Source organism: Theobroma cacao, chromosome 9, assembly GCF_053813885.1.
Source record: "Theobroma cacao isolate CCN51 chromosome 9, ASM5381388v1, whole genome shotgun sequence".
In the NCBI taxonomy this organism is placed as follows: domain Eukaryota; kingdom Viridiplantae; phylum Streptophyta; class Magnoliopsida; order Malvales; family Malvaceae; genus Theobroma; species Theobroma cacao.
In genome coordinates this window covers 4,825,515-4,851,928 of record NC_142647.1, presented here as the reverse complement: position 1 = coordinate 4,851,928, position 26,414 = coordinate 4,825,515, and the positions used below count along the sequence as shown (strand labels likewise).

The window sequence follows — 26,414 nt, the reverse complement described above, 5'->3', positions numbered from 1 at the left end:
TCTGATCAGGGCCGTCCAAACTTCATATTGGGACACAGTCATTTGTGCTTACGTGGCAGAATCATGCAGGAACAGTATGAACTGGAGAGAACCAAACTGAAGGATATCTGAAATCCACCAAAACCCTACATTGGGAGCCTGCTAAGCTGAGCTCTTTAGGAAAATCAAAGTCTAGCTCTTGAAACCTTCCCTTGTTTTGACACCTACAGTTCACAAATTTTAAGCTTTTAACTAACGCCATGGCTTTATCTCTGAAAGATTCTGCAAATTCCCCAAAACCCAATTTTCTGATTGGTGAAAACTACCAACTTTCTCTAAAACAATCCCTGGAAGATCTTTTAGCTGAAACCCACAAAGAAACCCCAAATTTCTCTGTTTTCATTGATAAATTCTATGATTTAATGCAAGCAAAGATTGATCCACCTCTGGAATCCGTCTGGGTATACTCTGCTTTGTCGTTTCGAAGCCATAATTTTACAAATGAAGATCCGTTGAATCAATTATCAATCATAAAGGATTTCTTTCAGTTAGTTTCTTCATGTTCAAGTCCCTGTAGTTCTTCTAAAAGCATAGCATTGCTTGCGCCAATTGTTTTAGAGGTTTATAAGTTAGTTGTGGAAGTACTAGGAAAAGACTTGGGTTCAAAGAGGGAGAAGAAAGTGATTAAAAAGGTAAAGTCTATGGTTGAAGTGATTATTGGCTATATTAGCATGTGCTGTTGTAAGGAATTGAGTGAGGAGAGTGAAGGTCTTGATGTGAATTTGGTAATTCCGTTTGAGGATTTGGTTTCTATTTGGATGGATAGAAATGCAAATTTACAATCTTTTTTTCCGTTTTTGAGTGATGAGATTTGTAGAGTGATTAGTGAAAGAGGGTTTGATGTGAATTACTTGGCTGGTGTAGTTATGGTGGAGGCATTTTTGTTGAAACTTTGCTTGGATTTAAGGCTTGGGACTGAAGGGATGGTGTTGGAGAAAGAGTTGAGAAGTCGGTCTGTTGCTTTAATCTCCAGCTTTCACAACTTTTATTTCTTTGGTTAGTGCTCTGAAATTTTGTCTGAATTTTAATTGTTATTATTTGTTTTGTAATGCCTGAGGTAATTTTTTAGCATGATTTTCTGTAAGTATTTGGCATTACATTATTCTCAGTTAAGTGCGTACTTCTACTTAGATGTCTGAAGAGCATTTATGTGCCAAATATTTTCAACATTGTCTAAATCTTAAGCTTATATGTGTGTTTTAGATTCTGTCTTTTTTTTTTTCTTTCATTTTTAGCAAAATGCATTCGTTTCTCTTGACTGATAGTAATGTCGTTCAGTTTTTGCTTGGGTATTTTTGGATGCCTTTTGCCTTGGACAAATTTCAAATCATGTGAAATAAAGTGAGACATCACACACTGTGCACTGTTGAGCAGTTCCCCTTTGGTTTAGCTTAATTAGTTAACTTTGCCTGTCTCTATATTGTTTTCCTAGAAAAGATATACTGATTTTATTATTACCTTTTTCCCCATGATTGCACTCATTTTCCCTTGTCATATTTGCAATACTTACAATCTGATTATCACTTTGTGCTGATCAGAGATACTTGTCAGGGTGCTGCTGCAGCTGGCATTGCCAGTGACTTCCTTTCTGGTTAGTTTGCTGTGCTTGGATATTTAATTTTTAATATCTCTTCCTCCTCTTTTTAGTAGTATGTTTTTGTGCTTTGTATCAAATTGTCTGCCAATGCTCACAACTGTTAAATTTGTATGAGTTGTAAGCTGTGGTTAGAAAATTGTGTTTGTCTGCCTATGCAAGTGCTTAAACCATCCAAATGCATATGCTGCATTAATGGTTCTGCATCAGTGGATCATGGCCTCTAGCTGCCTCTCTTATTCTTTACTCTCTTCCCCCTTTGTCCCAGCACCGTAACTGATTCCCCATAGGAACAATGATTGCTTACAGACAAATTTGTTTATAGGATTTAGCTGTCTATTTTAAGCATTGAGTGATTCCATGCTGCAAGGTGATAGTTATATCCTTTTCCTGGGCAAAATAGTGGATTAGAGGCATTAAGTGTGGGGCAGGGAGAATGAAGTATCAGTGGCTTGAGTCTAGAAGTGTGTCCATATCTTCATTTTCTTTTTCCTATCCATAGATCTGGTGCAACGTGTGCTTGAACTTGGATCTGGGCTTCCATTTTGATATACCTTGAGCACAGTTGATCCCATCAATCATATGTACTATGTCATGCTTAGAGAATTAAGCTTGATGATAGATTTTGTTTGTTGGTCAAACTCTAACCTAGTCATGGGAAAATACGCATCCATTTAGTTGATGGTTATTTTAAACTGAAGGGACACTCCATGCAGGGACTTGAAGATGGAGTTCTGCTGAGAAATATTTTGTATGATGCTGTTATCTTGGTTGAGTATTCTTTCCTCAAGTCAGAGACAGTTCACCTACCAGCCGAGCACAATAAAAGTATTGCCATGACAAGATTGATTGTCACACTTGAAGGCATTGAGTTTTCCAGGTATAGATAAATGTTATAGTTCAAGTTATAATTAATGAAGCCTGCATTGCATTTACCTCCTCATTTGGTTTGCTGTAGAAATAATGGGGATCAAAAAAGAGCTACTCGTTATACAAGTGCCTTTGCCAATTCTCATTTACCCTCTCAAATAACCCAATGCATCATGAGGCAGATTGGCATGGATGAGAAAGCAGGAAGAACAAGTGGATCCTCACCTAAAGCTCTTATTAGTGAGTACCTCCACTAGTCATTTCTAGTGTCCACAGTAACTGTAGCTTCTAAGATACATTACTAACTGCTTTCTTTGTTTTTTTACTGCAATTAATCCAATTGTCCAGACTGGCTACTGAACCTTGAGAAACAAGGGATAAAGCCATTTGATGATAGCATCTTGAAATGCCGTGCTAAATTACTTGTTGATGATTCTGAGGCAGACTATGAGCGATCAGTATCAAAGTTAGAGGGGAAGAAACTTGAGGATGATCTTCTCTTTTACTTTGATAACCAAGGGAAAGAGGAAAATGAAGATGAAGAAAATAATATGAAAAATGAATCTTTGACAGATGCATTTATGACCGCTGCTCATTCAATGAGGCTGATAGATAGCTTCAGGACAAAAAGGAAAGGAAATGGAAGTGCAGACAAGGAGAAGATCAAGTATTTTAAGTATGATCTTTGCAGCAATTCTGAATCAGCTAAAGACAAGGTCTCAGCTGTTACTAATGATGATTTGAGTAGTGAGAGCGAAGTTGAGAACCCACTCTCTGATGAAGAGGCATAAACTTTTGATGATTTGTTGTCCATTTCATTTCCTTATTAACTATACCAACTCCCAGAAAAGAAAAAACTTAGGATTTTGTTTAACATCAATGTTTTTGATTGGCTTGAAAAAGAATTGCAGGTAGAATATACTCTCTTTATTCATCATAATATCCCCAGGATTAGCATTTTCTTTTCCATGACAATATGGACCATGTGGCTTCAACATAACAACAGTGTTTCACATGGCAAAAGGGGCTTCTCAACAACTTCACAACATCAAAGAAAAAGCCAACCAGCATGGAAGAACATAACAAACAGTTAAACAGACAATGAAGACTACTGCCATCAATGCTTGGAAAACCCACCAAATTTGGGATGTTCCAAAATTAAGGCGGATGGATCAGTTTTGGGCAATCCGGGAAAGGTTAGGACAGGAGGAGTTACTTGTGATCATAAACACTGTATTTGGTTAGGAGGAGTTACCTGTGATCATAAACACCGTATTTGGTTGGACGGAAAGATCAAAAGATGAAGGAAAGGTGTCATTCCTTTTCTCTAAGGAGGAAAATTAAGAGGGGAGGAAAGTGAGTGGATTTGCTCCTTTCCTTTCTCTCAAAATCCAATTCCTTCAAAAGTGAGAGAAACACACTCACTCAACTTAAATTGATCATTTTATTTACAACTTTATTCAAACTTTCCTTCCTTTCTTTCCCTTTTTCTTTGCCAAATTTAATGCAAGGAAAATTTATAGCTGGGATTTCAAGTAATTTGCTAGTAACTACAAGTGTTGCTGCTAAGTTGTGGGCTTTACGAGGTGGTTTCCAACTGACTAACATTGGCCTTGAGACTGATTCCCCATGGCCATACATCTCTTGAGTTTGCACAAATGGTGGTTCCTCTGAATTGACATCCTTTAATCTTGCTTGAAATTTGAAATAATTTTGTGTTCATTCGTTCTACATTTTATCAGCTTCTCCATCTGCATATTAATCTCCTTGATACCTGGATAAGAAGTATCCTGTGTATAAAACATGTAGGCTTCACCATGGATCTCAAGCCAACTGCCCCCTGGCTGCTTTTTAATTCCTTGATTGCACATTAATGCCCTAATTTTCTCAACTTCATCCCACTCTCCTCTAGCTGCAAACATGTTGGATAACGTCACATAATTATACTCTAGTTCAGGTTCAAGTTCAAAAAGCTTTCTGGCAGCTCTTTCACCAAATTCCACATTACTATGCAGTTTACAACCCCAAAGAACAGTATCCCATATCATGGCATTTTCGGTTAGATTCCTCTCCTTCATAAACCTTTCAACTTCTTCAAATTTACCTGCTCGACAAAATACATTGACCATACAAGCACAATGTTCAACCGTAGGAGAAATCATGTAGACCTTGCTAATTGAGTCAAAATACATTTTTGCTTCTTCAATTAAACCCAATTGACTGCATGCGGAAAGAACACCTATAAATGTAACCTCATCAGGAAGGAAACCTTCATCTAACATAACTTTGAAGGCTTCAATGGCCATCTTTCCTTGCCCATGCTGAGTGTATGCGCATATAATTGTGCTCCATGAGACCGTATTCCGGAAATCCATTTCCTTAAAAATAGCCTCAGCATCTTCTATGCACCTGCTTTTTCCATGCATATCAATAAGTGCACTTGCAACATAGGTATCATTTAGAAGTCCAGACTTTATTGACATGGAATGAAGTTGCAGCCCACTTTCCAGCATTCTTAAGTTGTGGCAACCACTAAAACAGCATGAAAGAGTGAATTCATTGGGCTTAAATCCTTCCCGTTGCATCCTATTGAACCATTTGACAGCTTTCTCTCCCTGATCAGCTTGAGCATAACTGGCAATGATGACAGTCCAGCTGAAGAGATCTCTTTCATTCAATTCATTAAAAAGTAACTCAGCCTCATCCAAGCATCTGTTTTTGGCATACATGTCAATAAGGGATGTTCCGACAAAGTTATTACAATCAAGCCCATTCTTCATTATATGGGCATGTACTTGCTTTCCAAAACCAAAATTTTCCAGGGTGCCATTGGATCTTAGAATGCTAGCAAAAGTGTAAACGTCGGGCCTAAAACCTTCTGCAAGCATCTTGCAAAAGATTTTTGGTCCCTGATGATAAGTTTCACAGTCACGAGGACCAGACAAAAGCGAATTCCATGAAGTTGAATCCCAAGAACTCATTGCATTAAACACTTCCCAACCATTTTGAACAGATTTCATTTTCATATACATGGTGATAAGCGCATTGCTTAGGAACTTATCAGATTCAAAGCCAAATTTGAGTATACAAGCATGAATGCTTTGACAGTAGTGCAAATCACTGAAATTGGATGCAGTACGAACAATACTAGCAAAGGTAAGCTGATTTGGTCTCACCTCTTTTTGTCTCATTAAGCAGAACATCTCTGCTGCTTCTTGACTCTTGCCTTGCCCATCAAGGCAGTTGATCATTGAAGTCCAAGCAACCACGTTGGGAACCTTGATGGCCTCAAAGACCCTTTGTGCATCCTCGCCAACCCCACACTTGGAATACATATCAATAATGCAGCAACCCAGATATTCATCAATATCAGAGCCAATCTTAATTGCCAGACAATGCACAACCCTGCCTCCTTGCAAATTTCCCAAACGCGCACAACTCTTAAACACAGTCGATAAAATGAACTTACTAAACTTCGTTTCTGTTCCTTTCATCCCACAAAACCACTTCAAAACCTCTTGGCTATCACCCATCTTTGCATAACCATTAAGAAAAGCACTCCATGTCACAACATTCTTCTCTGGCATGCAAAAGAATGCTCTTTCTGCATGTTTCATCTCACCACATCTCGCATAGAGGTCAACAACAGCAGAAGCAACAAATGTATCTAATAAAACCCCAATCTTAATCACTTCTGCATGCAACTGTGTTCCAAAATCTAACTCAAATCCCATAGAACAAGCTTTCAAGGCTGTCACTAAAGTGAACCCATTTGGCCTAACACCATCTTTTTTCATATTACAATACAAATTCATAGCACGATAGCTATGTCCCTCGGATACTAACCGTGAAATGAGTACAGTCCAAGACATAACGTTTCTATTTGGCATTTCATCAAGAACCTGACAAGCGCACCCAAAGCTCCCGCATTTTGTGTAAAAATGCAGCAACGAAGTCCAAGAGGTCAAACCAATTTTTATCAGCTGCCCGTGAATTGCCTTCCCAAAATTTAGAGATCCATTTGACGCAGAGTCTCGTAGCAGCCCAGAGTATTGGGATGAAGTAAAGTTTCTTGCTATGAAATGCCACTTCGTTGGGAAGGTTTTAATCAGCAAGGATTCACTACTACAATGAATTGAAAACACACTAAGCATTGAGTTGCATTGTATTTAAACCAAAGGTTCATTCTTCAACCTTTTACATTTCTTCAACAAAATGGAGTCGTGCGCGCTTCTGGGGCAGATTAGAGAGAGAATTGTCTCTACCCCCGACTGAGTCTGAGCCAGCAGCTCTGGTGTATACGAGCTTTGCCCCTCCGGTTTAAACATCTACAGCATGAATTGCAGTTCTGTTTTCTAGCCCGATAAAATGTCCATCGGCCGAGCCTGGGCGTGATCAAGTTGGATCTCATTTGAGCCTAGGCATTGAAGCTTTAGCCCAGGTCAGCCTATAACCCGCACACATTTATTATTAAAATTTAGATAGTTTTAATTGGATTTTAATAAAAACACATTAACTATTTACTAAAATTAATATTGACCAAGTTTGGGTTCAAACTTCTTAGCTCAAGCCTGACCCAAACTGCTCTGAGGTTCGGGTTTAAACTACAACCATGTCCGTGCATAGGATTATACAAAATCAATATGTCGTAATTATTAATTTTTTTTATCTAATTTAGGTTGCTACAACTTAAACATAATTCAAATCTAATCAGCATTGATATCATAAATCAATTTATTGGATATTTAGAGTAAATCCTAAACGTATTATTCATATATCCTAAATTAATTCAAGGGCCAAACTTATGCCCTAAACTTCCTTTTCTCTTACTTTTGTTTGAGAAGAAATAAGTTCAAAAGCTAGAATTCTAACATACTAGTAAAAATGGGTAAAGCAAGAAAACAGGAACGATTCAATTTAGTCTGTAAATTAGTTAAGTCAAACAGTATTTTATGAGTAATTCTTAAAAAAAAATTTAAAAAATAGAAAAAAACCTCTAAATAGGAGTTTTCTCTCTTTTTTTTTTTTAAATAGCTTCTTAAGACAATTATTATTTTTTTCAAAAAAATTCTCTCTCGAAAAATGCCTCCTCCTCTCTCTCGCTATTGATCTCCCTCTTCTCTCCCATTTTTTGCAAATCATCCACAAAAATTAAAAAAAAAAAAACTCAAAATTTAAAACTACATTCAAGTCTTATTTTTTTTCTTTCTGTTTTGTTTTTCATTTTATTTTCTATTATTATTTTTTTACTTTGAAAACTCTTTTTATTGGTCGATATTTCTCAGTTGTTGTTTAATATGACAATTCTATAATGTTTATTTGTTTTTAACTTCTTTCTTATGTATATAATATTTGTTGATTATGATTAAAATAATTAGTCAAATAAGTCAATGATTGTTGATATAAATTATATGAAAATTGAAAAATCAATATTTATAGTCATTTGTGGTAACTCAGTTTTAAAATTTTTTTTCTTTTAAGTATAACAATATTTTGCACTACAAGAAAGTTGAAATAAGCTTTAATTCTTTTAACAATAAAAATTATAGAATCCTTCAACTTTTTAGCAATAAATTTCACATTTGAGCTAATAGTACTTAACAAATGAGGTGACACTAGACTTGCATGAAATTAGAGTTGATGATTTCAGTAGAAAAATGGGTTACCAAATCAATAACTAAACGTGAATTTCATTCATTATTAATACTACTTTGGTTGTTCATAAATTTCAACAAATATTTTTTTATATTCTCCTTTTAACTTTCAACGATTCATAATATTATAGGGGATATTATATTTTTTTCACACTCATCTTTTTTTTTTATTTGACTTATTTTTTTTCTAATTTATTAAATACATTTTATAGTAATTTTAACTAAAATTAAAGTTTATATAAGTTGTTTTACTAAAAAAATAAATTTACCAAACAATTTTAGTTTAATTGTAAAAATTATTATTTTTTACTTTATAATAACTTTTTAAATTAAAAAAAAATCAGGCAAAATCAAAGCAAATATTGTGTCTGATGAGTACTCAAATATTATTTTATTTATTGGTTAATGTATAATATTTTATTTAAAAAAATAAGATTTCAATCCTATTTTTCGATTAAAAAAATTGTGTCTGATCGACTTTATAAACAAGTGGTTTGAAGTTTGGAAACAAGTATTTCGATGCCATGGATTGGATTCCTCAACAAAATATAAAGATTTTGCATGTACTGTCTGATCATAGAGTGTCAGGTTTTAATTTCTGAATAAAGATTCGGGAAGGAGCGTGTCACGTGTGCATCGTAGAAGCCAGGGGACACCATAAATAAATTCTAACAAATCCACACACCAAGCAAATTACTCTTATCCATGCACACTTAGATCTGCCAAATATTTCACTTGGAATTCTGCCTAATTAAAACCAACCATGTCAAAAAGTGGTCGTCTCGTCTGGTTGATCCTTCCAGTTGGCATTTGTCACTTGCCAAAATGGTAAATTTTGACCTTCACAGCTCACAAACACAAGTAAAAGAGATTTAGTTAACAAGTATCTTTGAGTACATGCTAAGACACTATTCTCATAATGCATTAATTACAAATTTATTTTATAAATAATAACTTAATTGATAGAATTTTTTTCCATAATTCTTGATGATAATGCATTTAAGTGATAGGATAGGATAGCATAGGATAGGATCAAGTGATAAAAAGGATTTAGCTGTATCTTTTAATTTAAATTAATTGAAAAAGGTGAAAAAAACATACATGTTTTTCTTTGATAGTAAAAAAAAAAAAAATGGGGATAAAGATTAAGCACATGGAATGTGACAGATCATATAATCTTAAGTTTTTTTTACCTTTATCAATCAAACATTTAAAAAGAAAATATGTGGTGGTTATAAAAAATGTGATGAAATTGCAAAAAGAAAAACCAAAAAAAAAAAAAGTGGTGGACCCCAACTTCACCAACAAATAATACTAAACAAAATACGGTGTGGACATTTGTGACCCGTTGGATTGGGCTGTCTCTTATGGATCATGATCAACGTAACATGGTGGTATTATAGATTTAATTTTAATGTTAGTTTGATGATTTATTTTAAGTAATGGAAATGGAATAGTAATGTGCTGGTGACATTTGTCTTTGCTTTATTAGGTTATAAATGGACAATAATTAATCAGCTCAGACTAAATTAAATAAAAATTGATAGAATAAAATGGTACCATCATGGAAAATGACATGAAAAAAAATATTTACATAACAATTTGATTATTATTGGAAAAAGATGGCATGATTAATCAATTTGAGTCAGATGAACGGCAAAGCAAACACCAAATTGTAACTTCAAAGGCCATATTATATCCATGTGGAAATAAATAAAGAAAAAAAAAACCTAAAAAGAAAAAGAAATAATTTAATTAGTAAAATGGAAAAGACGTGGAACCCACAAAAAGGGCATCCAATGTCAGACGTACACATCACTACGGCGCGAATCACTCTTTTTAAGTCAAACCAAATGATAATACCCCATGCTCCCTAATTATTTACAAGAAAAGAAAAGAGAAATAGACAAAAAGCCGAAAAAATGTTCACCAACAACCGAGCCCATTTGGTAAATCCGTATCTTTCGTCGGCTCTTAACGGCGTCGTTTAAACGATTTTATGTTTTAAAATACTGCCGCGTTTTTGACTGGATTTGACCGAGGGTTAAGATTTGACCAGAGTCAGGGGTTAAAACAAGTAAATCCATTTGTTTCCTAAAATGCGTCGGTGGAGCTCCACCTCTGCTTAAAAAAAAAAAAAAAAACAGAGAAATAAACAAACAGAGCGAGAGAGAGAGAGGACGAGAGCTTTCGAAGAGAGAAAGAATCGCTAGCTTTATAAGCCATCAAAGCCAGGGGCTTATATTTCTTGAGGAAGAAGAAGAAGAAAGAAGCAAGAGAGAGAAAAGCTTTTATTGTTTTTTAAAGAAAGCTTTTCTTTCTTTGTTTGAAGTTAACAGAGAAAGAGCCACGGCCATGGCTGAGTCAAACGATTTCATTCCTCTGGATACAGAAAAGATCTATATGGGTGGAAAGGTTCGTTCCCGCTCCATTTTTCTTTATTTTTCACTCTTTTTTTGTTTTCATTTTATGTTCTCCATTTTGATTTCTGAATTGGGGTTAGTTTTATGGGGAAAAGAACCCATTTTTTCTGTTGTTTTGAAAACGGGGGACTGTTGGGTTGATTCGAAATTCATTGAATTTAATTCTGCGATATTTAGAATTTAACGAAATGGGTATCATCAGATCTATGCATTCCTTATTTGGCCAAATTTATTATATATTTTTTCTTTTCTTTTACATATTTAGTAAGCTCGGTTAGTTTCCATTTCTAGTTTCAACTGTCCTCCGTTTTTTTTTTTAAATTTATAAAGCAATCATTTTTTGGTTTTTTCTCAACCTTTTTTTTATCTTTTTACCTCTCTTATGGTAAATGAGGCATCCTACTTTGTATTCAAATTTGTGTTCTTTTAAGTCTTAAAATGTGCTGTAAATTTACTGGCTTTTGAATCACAAAGATAGACCCTTTTTTGGTTCATTTACAATCTTATGTATATTGGGTATTTGATTTTTTTTTTCTGATCTTGTGTAATTCTCTAATGTTACTTGTTGTTGCTATTGCCTTTGGATTTATCTGCTTTTGCTGTTCTTTTTTGATTGGTTGGAGATTCTTTCCTTCTTAGTTTGTTGCTTCTAATGGCAAAAGAAGTTGGATAATGGATTCTTCCAACAATTCATTCTTCGGGACTATGCAACCTGTTTTTGCAGTTAATTGAAGAAACCTTGGCTATAGCTTTTTCCTTGTTTCACTTTTATTTTATTATATTAAAATTGTCTACCTGTAAATTTACAATTTTGCTTTTACATCAACGCAATATCAATGTCTTCTTTTAATATGAGAGATTCTGTGCTCTCTTTTTAGACTGTCATCTCTTTTGAAGAATGCAATGATTGATATCAGGAACCACTAATTTGATTTTTCTGTTCTTTTGCAAAGTAATGTTAAGTTGGATTTCCCTAAAAGAGGTGAGTGCACATGGGAAGTACTTTTTGATGAATAAATTTATTTAGATAATTTACAGTGTTTCTTTTCTTTTCTTCCTTTTTCGTAAAGGGTCACATGAAACAAATGATTTGTCTTACATAACTGATAGCTCTTCTTTTTGAACAACTACTTACGTAGTTAGAAAATATTATGGTACTCAAAGTTTCAATGCATCTGATCTATGATTGTTTGCAATGCTTAACCATATGTGTTGATTGGTATGCTTCTTTTATGTGTTTATAATGTGCTCGCCTAAACATCTTTCAGGAACATCATGTACGAACGCGCTGTGGTTCTGTGTCTGTTATAGTATATGGGGACCAAGACAAGCCACCCCTAATTACATATCCTGATTTGGCTTTGAATCGTAAGTATAATGGTGTTGGATACCAGAGCGTCTTCTTCCCTTTGTTTTTTTTCTTCCCCTGTTATATGAACTTGTAATATATACACAATTCAGGAGTAGTCTTTTGCAGTTTCTTCAATATACACTCTTTTTCATTCATAATTTTTGTTGTTAGCTGGATCAATGCGTCTATGTATGCACATTTGCATGTTAGAGAAGTTCGTTAGGAAGCATTGTTTCTCTTAGTTTGTGTATATCTTCAAGTCTGCTTTCTTACAACTCTTTTGTTCCTTATTTTGGTAATTTTCTTCAGATATGTCTTGTTTCCAAGGATTGTTCTTTTGTCCAGAAGCAGCCTCCTTGCTGCTCCATAATTTCTGCATTTACCATATTAGTCCTCCTGGGCATGAGGTCTGTAAATTAGTTGGCATATGCCTGTAATACCTTATTTCTGTCATCTATGGACTTTTTTATTTCTTGATAACACACTATATCAATTATTGGATTCTATTACTCACATAGTTTCTTTTCTGGCACTTTCACAAGAGTTCTTGCAGTTGGGAGCTGCTCCAATTTGTCCAAGTGTTTCTGCCCATTGTGTTGACGACTTAGCTGATCAGATCCTTGAGGTCCTTAACTTTTTTGGGTAATCAGATTGCTAATACTTTTTTGCATTGTTTCATTCTGAATTTTACGTACAAGACTTTCTTTTATAGTTGAGGCGGCCGACTGACTTATGATAAAGTTGCATGGCATCTAAATAGAGAGCTATCTGGTTTTTCTGGTGTCTATGTTTTGATTGAAAGGGGTTTCTTTTCCCATTAGGAGCAGTGGACGTCTTTGTTAACAAATTCATAGTTGAGATTATGTGTTAACTTTGTTTTTGATGGCATCAGGCTTGGTGCAGTGATGTGCATGGGAGTAACTGCGGGTGCTTACATCCTTACTCTGTTTGCTGTATGTTTCTTTATGAATCCTTTGAGTAGTATTGTTTAAATGTTTTTGATGTACAAGTTCATTGACAAAGCTTTTGCATTGCAGATGAAATACAGAGAACGTGTTCTTGGTTTGATACTTATATCCCCTCTTTGCAGAGCCCCCTCTTGGACAGAATGGTTTTATAACAAGGTTCCTTAGATTGTTGGTTATATCTAACATCCTTTGTATTAAATTTCTATAGTATAACTAAAATGACTTATGATCTGTAGGTGATGTCAAATTTGTTATATTTTTATGGAATGTGTGGACTGCTTAAAGAGTTTTTGCTTCAACGTTATTTCAGCAAGGTATCCTAGCAGTCTATCTTGTAAGTTTCTTTTTGTATAACCTCACTTATTGAGTAGGTTGAATTATGAGATTCGTATAAATTGTAACAGGAAGTTCGTGGTAATGCAGAAGTTCCTGAGTCGGATATAGTTCAAGCATGCAGAAGGGTTAGTGCTTAAGCATTTCTTTTTCTTTTATTTTGGTTTTCTCTTCTTTCCTGCATAGCATGTATGCTGGATTTGGATTTCTCTTTCTGTTTCTATTTCACCCTCATTTAAATGGTGAATTTGAAAGTTGGCATACTTATTCCTATGGCATGTTTGTTTTCTTAGTTGCTGGATGAGAGGCATGGCTCAAATGTGATGCGATTTCTTCAAGCAATTAATAGGTATAAAATAATATGACTACATTTTTATTGTCACTTCTTTTGTTTGCGTATTACTAGTCTTTATTACGTTGAATTTTCAAGTGCTCAAAACTTTGTTTTGCCAATCTGCAGGAGACCTGACCTTAGCAGTGGGCTGAAGAGACTCAGATGTCGTACCCTAATATTTGTTGGGGATAACTCACCATTTCATTCTGAGGCCCTCTACATGACATCCAAGTTGGATAGAAGATTTAGTGCCTTAGTTGAGGTAAGTAGTACTTAGTTTTTGGGATTACTATGTACCTGGGATTGCTTTGCTAAAATGATGTTGAATGATACTTGGATATTCTGCAAAGTCAGTGTCATGTACATTCTTAGTTACACTTTTTTGACCTGGTCAATATTACACTTGATTTGCAAATCGGTAGGGGTATCTAGTAGTCTCTCACCTACTCCCAATTATGGGTAGGTCAATGAGCCTCTTGGATGATAGTAAGGATTCCCGCATTTGGGGCTGTGAGGTGTAATTTGTTAATAACATTCTCGTAATATTGATAAATTCCCCTTTTTATTTGCTGTTTTCAATTAATTCCTGAGTCTTCTTTTTGATGATTAATGCTTTGTGTACCTAAATGAAAGCTCCAAATCTTATACTTAATGGGGGAGGATGGATTGCGTATGCAGGTCCAGGCTTGTGGATCAATGGTGACAGAAGAACAGCCACATGCAATGTTGATACCTATGGAATACTTCTTCATGGGGTATGGGTTGTATAGGCCTTGCCAGTTGAGTGACAGCCCGAGGAGCCCTTTAAGTCCATCTTGCATCTCACCGGAGCTTCTGTCTCCAGAAAGCATGGGTTTGAAGTTAAAACCTATAAAGACACGTGTTTCCCTTGAAGTTTGATAGGGGGCCAGGGGCTCAGAGAGATTGGATTTATTTTGTTCATTTTTTATAAAAAATTTTTGGTTCTTTTTTGTCTTGGTAAAAAAAAGAGCAAGTATCAGAAGGGTAGAAGCAGTTGGGATGGGGCTGTAGATACGGGAAGAATCTGAAGGAATATAGGGAGGGGTAACCGTGGCCTGCATTGATTCTTTTGTAGTCAGTCATAAAGGAGTCATTGAGCTGTGTTTATGTAAATTCTAAAGGGGACTCTGAATTTATTTATGATGATGACGAACAACCAATAATGGAGTTGAAGTCCCTAATTATTGTGATTATTTTCCCATATTTCAGGGTCTCTCTCTCTCTCTCTTTCTCTCGCTCTGTCACCCCGTGGCTGAATTGTTAATTTCTGTGTTAATAATGCTATACATTTGGAGGATTTGGTAGCACATGGGGATGGGATGAACCCATTCCATGGGAGAGGAACATGCTTAATTAAATACCTCATTATGGAAGATGTGGTGTATTTGCGGTGGAGTCTTGACTTCAAAATTTTGGAGGAAGTCGACCTCCAGCTTTGTTAAAATGCAAAATTTACTCATCTTTACTTTCAATCCACGCAAAGCCTAAAATTATTGATTGGATAATAAAAAAAAATTGATGTAGAATTTGAACGTAAAGACTACATGATTTTCTGGTAAGGGAAACCATCAAGAAAAGAATATGAGAATGGGAAGAATTGGATAATGCATTTGAAACGTTTGTTTTCATTTGGACTCGCAGAAAAGAAAAAGCGGAAACTCTTTTTGTTATTTGTCTTTGCCTTGCTGATAGGGTTTGAATAGTCCAACCTCGTTTCTTTTTTTTTTTTTGACCACGCATCAAGCGTGTTGGCATAGTGTTCGGTGATCTAACGGCTACGGTCAAGTTCAGGTATTCCGTCACCACCACAAAACCAACTCCACGTTCCCACCGAATACATTCTCCACATCACCAAAAAAAAATTCAACAGTTTTGAGGCGGGCGGGCGGGCAGGCCGGCGTCGGAGAGCTGCCTAAAAATGGCAGGAATAGTGGTGGTTTTTGACTTTGATCGGACGATAATAGACGGGGACAGCGACAGTTGGGTGGTGGCAGAGATGGGCCTTTCCGACCTTTTCCATCGGCTTCGCTCTACCTTGCCTTGGAATTCCCTCATGGTTTGTGTTGCCTTTTGATTTAACTTTCTTATCCGTTACCACTCGATTTGCTTGCTTATAATAATAAATAATTTATTTTTATTGATCATTGCTAGTTAATATTAGTATTTGATTTACCCTATGTTTGGTTGCTGGGAACATCCGATTTATCTCTTAAAATTTTCAGTATCTTGTAAATTTTCTTCCTTCACAGATGTTGATTACTAGAAAGAAACTGCATTATCTATGAACTCGAAATTATCAAATTAATGTTACGTTCTATGCTAATAAGTTACCACTACAAAAGTTTTAAGGCTTCTAAATTCTGTTTTAATTGCATCATATCAAATGTGTTTGATTTTTTTATTAAAAAGTAAAGAGCATGATTTACTGTTAACTGTACTAAACTTTTCTGTTTTTGTAATTATTGCTGAAAGAGAGTAGAGGCTTTTTAATATCATGAACTTAATAGATATGTTAAATCTAATTTTAGGATAGGATGATGAAAGAGCTTCATTCCCAAGGGAGAACAGCTGAGGAGATTGCAGCATGCTTGAAACGGACTCCGTTGCATCCAAGAATTGCTGCTGCTATAAAATCAGCCTACGCGCTTGGGTTGTAATCTTGGTCATTTCTTTTTTCCTTGTCTGTTCTTTGTCAAGTTCTGGGGTTGATAATGCTTGTCATGGTACTGTTATGAAATTTCAGATGCGACTTGAGGATAGTCAGTGACGCAAATCAGTTCTTCATTGAGAAAATCTTGGAATATCAGGGTCTGTTGGGTTGCTTTTCAAAGATCTATACAAACCCAAGCTTTGTAGATGAAGAAGGAAGGCTGAGGATCTTTCCTTATCATGATTCTACCTTATCTCCACATGGGTGCAGTCTGTGCCCTTCCAATTTGTGCAAGGTAAACGAGTTCACTGATTGAGCATATTTATCAAATCATGTGATGGTTTCTCAATCACTGGTTCATTAGTCACTGACCTTCTGATGATTGAATTTTTGGATGGTTTTCTATAATATGAATTTATGTGAAGCTGATAGAGTGTTAATTACACATTTGCATATCGTAGAAATGGAGACTTATTTATTTGATAGATGGATATATTGGTATATGCTAGGGTGGATTAGTCTGTGCAGTCCTTTTTCTGGTATGGTTTTTGACATTCCTTCCAGTTTCACGAAAGAACTGAGGGAATTTATGAATTGCAAGGGAATATGGTCATCCTTGTTTCTAAAGCATCTGAATTTCTTTGTTCAATGTGTTTTCTAAAAGGGTCTTTATCATGAAATTTATGTACTGTCAATCTACTCCTACTCCTCAAAATAAGCAAGGTGTCAGTGTTTATGCATTTGGCATAGAGAAAAGTAGGATTCATTTATTTCTGTCAATTCTAGCCATGTTGAATTATATTGGTTTGGCATCTAGGTGCTTGGGTGAAATATTTTGTGTGATTAAGCACCAGTGCATAACTAATGTGGTTAATTTTTGCTACATCATCATCAGTCATCACAATACATAGAATTTATTTAGTTAATGCACACTATTACTGATAAAATCATAGTTTGGTTGCTCATTTACTGCTTGATATATGCTGCCTTCCAGGATCTTAGTTTGGCAATTTAATAGTTACGGTATGTTAGTATCCCACAATTATATTCTTTGTGTTGCTATAAAATATTTTCATTTTAGTTATTCCTCATCTTAAGGTAGAGTTTTAATTGTGGTTTCTTCTATTGTAGGGCCTAGTACTCGAACATATCTATGCTTCTGCTCCTGAAGGTGGAAGGCAGAATTTTATCTACCTGGGAGATGGGAGAGGTGATTACTGCCCCACTTTGAGGCTTCAAGGCAGTGATTACGTGATGCCAAGGAAGAAGTATCCTTTATGGGACCGTATTTTTAGGGAACCAGCCCTTGTCAAAGCAGAAGTTCATGAATGGAGCAACGGTGAAGAGCTTGAGAAGATCTTACTCCACCTTATCGACAAAATCCCTGCAGAACAAAGCATCAGTGGCAGCAATCCTTCTTCTCAATCGAATTCATCTGATTGCAAGCTCCACATTTCAGTGTCTTCGCCTGAATCATTTACTCAAACACTCCGGGTTCCTCACTAGGTAGTGGTGGGAGTGCTACGTCATACCAGAGACCCTTAACAGTGGAGGGTGTTGTCGTATTGCTGTCTATTCTTACAATCAGCTCAAGCAACAGTTGATAAATGTAGAATTTTGCTTTATCTTTAGGATCAATGATCTCTGCCTTTCACCCTCGTCACATCTTCCTAGCGCATCTCATTTCAAATCGGATCATGTTTGGAAAGTCATCGTCCAGGCTTAAGGTAGCTTGGTGCGTGAACGTAAGGCCGAGTTAGAATCAAGTTATGAGATCAGGCCCACGTATTTTAGGAATCTGATCAGATTCAGTTTTAGCCTTTATCACTAAATTCTGATAATGTTTATCAAATGACATGTAGGTCTAATCCTTGCTTGGGAACATTTGGGCTTCTGTAATGAACTAGATATTACTAGTATTATGAAGAAAACCACTTATGATGTTCAAGGGTTTCAAACATAGTTTTCATGAAATCTAATAAACACCAGCTTTTCTGCCCACCTCCACGTAGTCATTGCTTCATTTCTTCCTACGCAGCTTGATTCTGTTTTCGTCTCTGATGAGAGACTTCCAATCCCACTTGTGGGTTCAATGTCTGTCACCATCTATTGGCCTAGACCTCTGACAGGGACAACTGGAGGTATTCAATTCGATTATAAAGACAACAGATGCGTCATGCCGCAGTCAACTTTGAACGAGTATTCAAGTTTATTACCACTGAAAATTTTGTTATGCAGAGCTTTTGTATTTATTATTATTAATAAGGAAAAGAAGAAAAACTATTTTTCTTACCCTCATAAGTACTTTGATTGCAATATTTGTTTGTCCAAACCGTTGGACTATTGACGCCACATCATTAAAAATGTTGACTATTAAATTAATTAGTAGCTTTTTTACGTGAATTGTTATCTTATGGTATAAGGATATATTGAGAAAATATTTTAAATGTAAAAGTTAATAAAATAGTGAACAAATATTATAATTTTAAAATTTAGATATGAAATGTTATCTTTTTATATTGTAATTTAAAGATTATATTATATGATAAGAATAATTATTTTTTGTAAGATAATTATGAAAATAATACATTTGTTCAAGCATTATTAAATGAATTACTTTTAAAACATAAGAAATAGTTAAAATTTATAATTATTGTATTTATGAAGTTATTTATATATTTTCTCTTAATATACCATACCGAGTCTTGAAAACGAAATAATTCTTAAAATGACATCTATTAAAATTCACGCATTGAAATTAATTCTTTTGACTTCCAAGTAAAACTCATTTACAACAACAATATTTTCCTTTCACGTATCTGCTGCTTCGATTTGATTTCTTAATAAGAAAGAAGATGGGCCAGCACAACATATTCAATTATTCATTCCGTACTTGCCACTGGCGACTGGCCAACGGTGCAAACGTTCAGCTGGCAAGCTGGAACCAATGAGAGAAAAAAATTTGAACGGCCAAGATTGCAAGATTCTTGATCAGAAAAGGGAATAAAGCCAGTATCATTCCAGAATAAAATAGAACCGAAAGCAGTTCCAAGAAACTCGTTACCTGCCCTTTTCTGCTTTACCAAGGAGCCATGGCATGGACTCCTCTGACTTGTCAGTTGTCCAAAACATATAAAAACCACATTTTTCGGACCTTATACTGAACCGCAACAGATAGAAAAGTCTCTTTTTTTTCTTCTTCTTTCTTTTGCTTTCCCTCCCTTATTGTTCCTTCAAGAACCAATCTTTTTTTACAATTAAAATCTCTCGTTTTCTCCCTATCTGGGGCCTCAAGGCCTAGTTAAAATGGAAAAAAAGGGAGAAGAAAGAGAGCTGGGTATGTTCTTTGATGGGATCATAGAGTCCATGCCTTTGTTTGCAAAGCAGTTCATTGCTGGAGGTGTTGCTGGGGGCCTTGCAAAGACCGTTGTTGCCCCACTTGAGCGTGTCAAGATTTTGTTACAGGTAAAGTTGGATTTTTCCTTTTTTTTTTTTAACACTTTGACTTGATTTCTTGGTTCTTGCTTTATTTTGTGTCTCTTTACTCTTTGTCATGGTTGTTGGATTCTTGGGTTCTTCTTGGTTGTGATTTTGTTGCTTTCTTTTTTTTTTTTTTAAAAAAAGTTTTCTGATGGCTTGCATCCATAGTTGATTTTCGAGCTTGTGATGCCTTGTTTTGACCGTAGCTCAACTTAGGTGCGATGAAGTCAGTGAATTATCTTTTAATGAGACGATGTTTTGTTGGTGAAGATTATATGGGTTTTGGGATTGTTCATTTTTCGCCAAGATGGGGTCTTTCTGATATTCTTGAGTATCAATGACTGATGAGAATTAGGAGATTTAACTTCTCAAACCCTACCAATGTGGATTTTTTGATCTTTCCCAATAGTTTCGGAATGCCGTCTGCATTCTAGGTGACTAAAAGTTGAGGAATAACAAACTCATATCCTTGATGTAACCAAATCATTAGTAATGAGAGGCTGTGGTTTTTGATATTGCGCTGCCACCCGCCAAGGCCCAAGTACCTGCAACATGTGAAGATTTACCCTGCATTAGCAGAAATAACTAATTCATTATTCCGTTTCAGACTAGAAGAGGAGAATTTCACAGCATAGGGATCTTTGGATCCATTAAAAAGATTGCAACGACAGAAGGCATCCTGGGTTTCTACAGGTTGATGTCCAATTCATTATCCTTTACATGAAGGTTGTTCTGAAAAGTTATCTTCAATTTCTTACTTATTTTATGGGATGAGCAGAGGAAATGGTGCTAGTGTTGCTCGAATTGTTCCCTATGCGGCCCTTCATTATATGGCTTATGAGCAGTACCGTAGATGGATCATCAATGGTTTTCCTGACTTTGGAAGAGGCCCTGTACTTGATCTTGTGGCTGGATCATTTGCTGGAGGAACTGCTGTGCTTTTTACTTATCCTCTTGATTTGATTCGGACTAAATTAGCTTATCAGGTAAATAGTTGATTATAAAGCTGGAGGCTCTTCGGAGTTGCAGCCAGGGCAGTTAGCCTGGCACTCGCTTCTGAGCTTTTTCTGTTTCTCTGACAAAGTTGTATTTGCTAGTGCAGGTTGTTGGTCCACCAAAGATTAATGTGAAAGGGGTAGTTAGTACTGAACAAATTTATAGAGGAATTCTTGATTGTTTTTCAAAGACTTACAAAGGGTCTGGGCTCAGAGGCCTCTATCGTGGTGTAGGTATGAATTTCAAAACTAATCTGCTGTTAGCTTCTCTTTTCGTCTTGTGGGGTTTCCTGCTAATATGTGAGAAATTGTCTCAGCTCCATCACTTTATGGAATCTTCCCATATGCTGGTTTGAAGTTTTACTTCTATGAGGAGATGAAACGCCATGTACCTGGGGAGCAGAAGAAAAAAATAATGGTGAATCTAGTATGTGGGTCTGTAGCTGGTCTCTTGGGCCAAACTTTCACATATCCTCTTGATGTTGTGAGGAGGCAAATGCAGGTATATTTACTCCTTGGATCCAAAAGAGCAATTGAAAAGTGATCAAACTGTGAATTCTAAAGTAATGGATGAGAACTGTCTTATTAGGTCCAAAGGGTCTCGGCATCCAACAGTCCCGAGTTGAAGGGAACGATGGGATCACTTATTATGATTGCCCAAAATCAGGGCTGGAAGCAATTGTTTTCAGGGCTGAGCATCAACTACCTTAAGGTAGAAAAAGGCCCTTCCCTTTTGTGAGCTTTTTATCGTTCATTTGTTATATTAATTTTTGTATGTCTACTCCAGGTTGTACCGTCTACGGCAATTGGTTTTACAGTTTATGAAATCATGAAATCAAGCCTGAGAGTTCCATCCCATGATGAAGCTGTGATAGAAGTGGTAACAAATAAAAGAAATCTCCATTCATAACAATGAGTACTAATTCATCTCATTCATTGGGTGCTTTGCTTCACCTTCAAAATTCTCATGTTTTAATTACTGACCAAGTCAGGCCATCTCACTTGTACATTCGATTCTTTTAAGCTGTACAAATTGTACAGCTTACATAAAGGGATGATCAGGTAGCAAACTCTATTGATTAGACTTGTAGCAGTTTCTTCATCAAGGATGATGAGTCTTCCAAGTTTTAGACTCATACACAATGTAAATAATTTGGGCATTAATGGAATAAAGAATTTTGACTACTGCTGTTGAGAAATAAATATCAGTGAGGACGTATGTATGTCACTAGCTACAATATTACTGAGGACCAAGGTTTTGATGGAAAAGGCTATTACACTCAAAAATTAAAGATTATATAGGTAGTAAGTTGATTGCTTACAAGGTCCAGGTAATCAAGTGACTACGGATTTCTGATGGTTGCTCAAAAATGGTGGATGCTATGAGATATCTCTTTACTGCAACAGAAGCAAATGTTTCTTGGCAGCATTCTGACCTGAGTCAGCTTGGGGTTACAAAATCCTTGAACAGAATGTTCCCTGATCGAAGTAGGTAGGTATTCAGAAGCAAAAAGTTGTTTGATGTGAAGAAATGTTTCAGTGATGACAAAAGGTTGCTATTGAATGGATGTTTAAATTTCAATACAAGCATAATGTACAATCCAAAAAGCTTTCCACAATGCTAATTATGAGTTACTCTGCAGTCAGCAACTACATTTTCCTTGATGCGGCAACTAACATTACAAACAACATCAAAGGAAGTATTTTCCACAACTTTACCAGTAATCACCACACGAGCATTTGCCATCCCTGAAGTGATGAAAGCGCTTGTTATCCCTCACAATCAACTCTCTCCCAACAATCTTGGACATGATTTTTATTGCATTGTGGCAGTCGCCGCAGATTCTCAGGTTCTTAATGATCCTAAGAGGTGTCCTTGCCGGAGTGCTAATAAGACCATAAGCAATTGCCAAACGCTCACTATGGTATTGCAAGGCCTGCTCTTTTGCCTCCTGATCAATATCATGAAGCACATACCTTGTATCAGGCACATACCCTGCTTCCCTCATCTGCCCATTCAAACCTTTCAGCTTCTCATTTACTTCTCCCTTGAAAGGGTTCATACACCGATACTCAATCACCCTATTCTTCTCCTCAATCATGTTAATCACAGAATGCTTCTTCCTTGGTGGTGCTTGGTGTTCATTCTCACTTCTCATAGGAGGATCAAATCCAAGCAACAACTCCTCAAAATGATCCTCAAGGTCAATATCTCCATGAATTCGTGCAAAACCCCTGACTGCCTCCCAAATCTCCACCGTTGGCTCAATAGGCATATTCTCAATAAACTCCACAGCCTCATTCAAATACCCAGCTCTCCCAAAAACATCAATCACTCCTAAATAATGTTCAACTCCCGGAGCAATCCTGTATTCATTCTTCATCAATTCAAAGTACATTATTCCTTCCTCCACAGCCGCCACACTGGCACAAGCCGATAGAACCGCCAGAAAAGTTTCGCTATCCGGCTGAAACCCATCTTTTCTCATATCCTCAAACAACGACAATCCATCATCTCCTTTCCCATTCACCGCATAGTCATTTATCATCAAATTCCAAGAAGCCATATTTCGCTCACGCATTTTATCGAACACCCTGCGAGCATCTCTTATACTAGCGCATTTCCCATAAATGCCTATCAATTTGTTGTTCAATTCGATATCACCAGAAAACTTTGATCTTCTAAAAAATTCATTAACTCTTCTGGCTAATTCTAGCGAATTCATATTCCCGCAAGCATCCAGTAACGCCCCGAAAACATTAAAATCCGCTAAAACACCTTGACCCATATGATCTAAAGCTTCCTTAACCTTGCCTTCTTTGCATAACTTCATCAAATCCACGGTAACACTTTGAAACGTTGGATTTTCAGGAGATGGGTGGTTTTCGTTTCGGTTTTCAGTGTTAAATTTACGAGGGTTCGGCCGATTTTTCGTGGTTTGGCGGTGAGTTGTGACACTTTGGCGGCGGTAAGTCCTGGTAGAGCTGTTGCTATCAGTGTTATGGGATGCCGCGTAGGTGCATGGAGGCTTGAGTTTGTTGGGGTTTTGAGAAAAAAAGAGCTTGATTTTCTCGTTGAAGGCGAGAGAGTGCTTGGCATTGATGGAAGATTTTAAGTGGGAAGAGAAGCTAATGGAATTTCCCGTGTTTTGAAGGGACACCAGAGACGCCATTGTTTTTTTCTTACGGGGGCCAAAGTAATGCGGTCCCCGAGCAGCGGATGTCTATAAACTTATCAAACAATAAATGACCTAAACGACAGCGTTTTTCTCAAGTTTATGTTCTTTTGGGTACTCCTCTTTCAAGTAGTTAACTTGAATGAAGTAAAATTGATATTTGATGGTATTGCCTGCCGTGACAAGATACCATCTCTTGTCAGCATATCTGATAGCGCCAAAAGTTCAAAACTAATCAGCCAAATACCAAGCTGTTTCAGTGCTTCAGCTGCTTTGCAAATGCTGGCTGTTCTGGAGACCATCCTGCACCAATGCTGGGCAAGGTGTCATCCATGGAGCTCCCCATCAAAATATCTACCCTGCAATGCACCATGGTTGGACAAGAGAACTGGTAGCCAACTCAAAAACTACACCAGTAGGGGGTTCAAAATTAGATTAGTCTTGATCATTCTCTCATCAAAATTTCTATTCAGTTTCTACCCTTATAAAACAAATTTCATTCAAAGAATCTTGTTTATGGGGTCCCACGATGGGATCAGAATTCAGAGGGTAATTCTTGTTGGATAGCAATCACCAAAACATTCTTGCCAGATGATCCAGTTACTAAAATTAGTATTACTTTATTGTCAACATATCTCAGTACATGATCATAACTCAAGGCCTCGCTGTATAATCGAAGCTTAAAGTAAATAAGAAACAGATTACACTTTTTAATAGCTTCAACATCATAGGATGCGAAACAGAAGTATAAATAGTTAACAATTAACAAAACTGAAACTGGGTGATCAAATGATATAATCTGACCACTCAGAGATGAATGAAGTATGATCCATGGACTCTCCAGGGCATTCCTCGTGCCTTGAGGGTTTCTCCTTCCCTCCCACGAGCCTTGCTGGGTTCCCTACAGCTGTGGTCCGAGGTGGCACATCAATCAGCACCACTGACCCTGCTCCAATCTTTGCTCCTTCCCCAATCTTCACATTCCCTAATATGGTTGCACCAGCCCCAATCAACACCCCATCTCCAATCTTGGGATGGCGATCCCCACATGCCTTCCCAGTCCCACCAAGTGTAACATGATGCAAGATCGACACATTGTTACCAACAACCGCGGTCTCACCAATCACCACTCCAGTGGCATGATCAAACAAAATCCCCTTCCCAATCTTTGCCGCGGGATGTATATCAACAGCAAAGACATCAGAGATTCGAGAGTGTAACGCCAATGCTAGCGGCCTACGTGATTGAGTCCACAACTTGTGTGCTACTCGATGAGCCTATAGCAACAAAATTCCAAATATTATTAATTTTTTTCCATTTTCCCCCAATTTTCTACACTATCAATAAAAACCAATTATTTAGACAAATTCCTTTTGCAACATTCATTCAATTAACAATAAGCATACCATTTTTATTCAAAGTGCTAAAGGGTATTCAATCTTAACCGTCCATGTCAAGCAAGGAATTTGATCTAAAGTCCAACATGTAACTTATAATGATGTAAAAAACTTAATGTTGAAACCATGTAAGGCCTAATATTCCTTCCGTAAATCATCCTTTAAAGTACATCGGACTTATTGAAATAGCTTATGAAACCCAATTCAATTAATCAGAGGAAATTAAGAAAGTGTATTACCTGGCAAGCCAAGAATCCCTTATAATTAAGCAGGCAATGAGAGAATGAGACGCAAGCAGGGTCCCTAACGCGAGCCGCTCGGAGATCGGCGACGGCGGCAGCTCGAAGAGAAGGGTCAGAGGAGAAAGTATTCAGAAAGAGATCGTAGAGGAGCGTCGAGAGCAGCGTGGAGGAGCAGAGCTTGTTGCCGAGATGGAAGGAAAGCGAGCGCTCAAGAGAGGAGTGAGATAGGATCGTAGAGTAGAGGTAGCTAGCTAGAGCCGGCTCCGACTCGGCATCGCGGCGTGCCTCGGCTTTTATCTGTGCCCACACCCACGCATCGTCTTCCTCCACGGGTGTTTCCGTCGCTTGGGAAGGCGGCGGAGAAGGGTACCCCAGATCGCCGGCCGGCATTTTTTGGTGGTGGCGTACGTTAGCGAAGTTTCTGATGGTGCGGCGTTATAGGATAGAAAGGGCGGACTTTTTACAGTGATGGCACGATGAGAAGAGGGGAAACACAAAGTTTGTGGAAGCTGCTTGCTTACGTTTACTTTCTTGTATGTCGGGAGTTCGTGAGGTGACACGTGGGGAGATTTGCTTCAGTTGAGGAACTGTCAACTATTCCGAATGAGTAAGGTTTTTTCCCTCTACCAAACATGTCGCTAGAGAATGACTTTTCGTTTGGTAAGAGTCATATACAGGTACCGTACTAGTAACGCAGTTATTCATTTCGCTCTTTCTTTTGTCTATATTTTTTTTAGGAAAATGAGGTTTATACTTTTATAATACGAAAAACACAAAGTCCCATACATCATGACGTCATATGTCGGAAACAATACTAGGAGGATTATTGAAAATAATAAATTTTTCTAAACTAGAAAAGTTAATATTAGTCAAGAAATTTGCAACTA

At 36.8% G+C, this 26,414-nt stretch overlaps 7 protein-coding genes across 9 annotated transcripts; 4 read left to right on the top strand and 3 right to left on the bottom strand.

The window, feature by feature from the left end:
* The first annotated feature begins 85 nt into the window (after nucleotides 1-85).
* Nucleotides 86-3,377, top strand: LOC18588433 (uncharacterized). Its single transcript, XM_007012832.3, has 5 exons — nucleotides 86-1,035; nucleotides 1,578-1,630; nucleotides 2,350-2,513; nucleotides 2,592-2,743; nucleotides 2,852-3,377. The coding sequence occupies exons 1-5, from the start codon at nucleotides 240-242 to the stop codon at nucleotides 3,292-3,294; spliced, it is 1,608 nt and encodes a 535-aa protein (XP_007012894.3). The 5' UTR covers nucleotides 86-239; the 3' UTR covers nucleotides 3,295-3,377.
* Nucleotides 3,378-4,188: 811 nt separating this feature from the next.
* Nucleotides 4,189-6,393, bottom strand: LOC18588432 (pentatricopeptide repeat-containing protein At2g27610-like). The gene has a single exon (XM_007012831.3). It carries the CDS (start codon nucleotides 6,391-6,393, stop codon nucleotides 4,189-4,191), a length of 2,205 nt encoding a protein of 734 aa, XP_007012893.3.
* A 3,885-nt stretch (nucleotides 6,394-10,278) lies between these two features.
* On the top strand, nucleotides 10,279-14,790 carry LOC18588431 (protein NDL1-like). 3 transcript variants are annotated; one of them, XM_088809762.1, is made up of 12 exons: nucleotides 10,281-10,572; nucleotides 11,534-11,562; nucleotides 11,849-11,948; nucleotides 12,241-12,338; nucleotides 12,485-12,573; nucleotides 12,824-12,884; nucleotides 12,969-13,055; nucleotides 13,136-13,213; nucleotides 13,304-13,360; nucleotides 13,526-13,581; nucleotides 13,693-13,828; nucleotides 14,245-14,790. In XM_088809762.1, exons 2-12 carry the CDS (start codon nucleotides 11,536-11,538, stop codon nucleotides 14,464-14,466), a joined length of 1,011 nt encoding a protein of 336 aa, XP_088665888.1. In that variant the 5' UTR covers nucleotides 10,281-10,572; nucleotides 11,534-11,535; the 3' UTR covers nucleotides 14,467-14,790. The 3 variants fall into 3 exon arrangements, with proteins under 3 accessions (XP_088665889.1, XP_007012892.3, XP_088665888.1); XM_007012830.3 differs by lacking the exon at nucleotides 11,534-11,562 and having other exon boundaries at nucleotides 10,280-10,572; XM_088809763.1 differs by lacking the exons at nucleotides 11,534-11,562; nucleotides 12,241-12,338 and having other exon boundaries at nucleotides 10,279-10,572; nucleotides 12,474-12,573.
* Nucleotides 14,791-15,232: 442 nt separating this feature from the next.
* Nucleotides 15,233-18,178, top strand: LOC18588430 (Pyridoxal phosphate phosphatase-related protein). Its single transcript, XM_007012829.3, has 4 exons — nucleotides 15,233-15,643; nucleotides 16,116-16,237; nucleotides 16,331-16,532; nucleotides 17,369-18,178. Exons 1-4 carry the CDS (start codon nucleotides 15,506-15,508, stop codon nucleotides 17,741-17,743), a joined length of 837 nt encoding a protein of 278 aa, XP_007012891.1. The 5' UTR covers nucleotides 15,233-15,505; the 3' UTR covers nucleotides 17,744-18,178.
* Nucleotides 18,179-19,309: 1,131 nt separating this feature from the next.
* Nucleotides 19,310-21,915, top strand: LOC18588429 (Mitochondrial substrate carrier family protein). Its single transcript, XM_007012828.3, has 7 exons — nucleotides 19,310-19,702; nucleotides 20,325-20,410; nucleotides 20,496-20,703; nucleotides 20,820-20,946; nucleotides 21,030-21,214; nucleotides 21,302-21,424; nucleotides 21,500-21,915. Exons 1-7 carry the CDS (start codon nucleotides 19,544-19,546, stop codon nucleotides 21,620-21,622), a joined length of 1,011 nt encoding a protein of 336 aa, XP_007012890.2. The 5' UTR covers nucleotides 19,310-19,543; the 3' UTR covers nucleotides 21,623-21,915.
* A 331-nt stretch (nucleotides 21,916-22,246) lies between these two features.
* LOC18588428 (pentatricopeptide repeat-containing protein At2g15690, mitochondrial-like) lies at nucleotides 22,247-23,929 on the bottom strand. The gene has a single exon (XM_007012827.3). The coding sequence runs from the start codon at nucleotides 23,883-23,885 to the stop codon at nucleotides 22,428-22,430; it is 1,458 nt and encodes a 485-aa protein (XP_007012889.3). The 5' UTR covers nucleotides 23,886-23,929; the 3' UTR covers nucleotides 22,247-22,427.
* Nucleotides 23,930-24,488: 559 nt separating this feature from the next.
* Nucleotides 24,489-26,049, bottom strand: SERAT1;1 (serine acetyltransferase 1;1). The gene is made up of 2 exons (XM_007012826.3): nucleotides 25,525-26,049; nucleotides 24,489-25,165 (listed from the first exon to the last, which is right to left on the bottom strand). Exons 1-2 carry the CDS (start codon nucleotides 25,915-25,917, stop codon nucleotides 24,674-24,676), a joined length of 885 nt encoding a protein of 294 aa, XP_007012888.3. The 5' UTR covers nucleotides 25,918-26,049; the 3' UTR covers nucleotides 24,489-24,673.
* Between the last annotated feature and the right edge of the window lie 365 nt (nucleotides 26,050-26,414).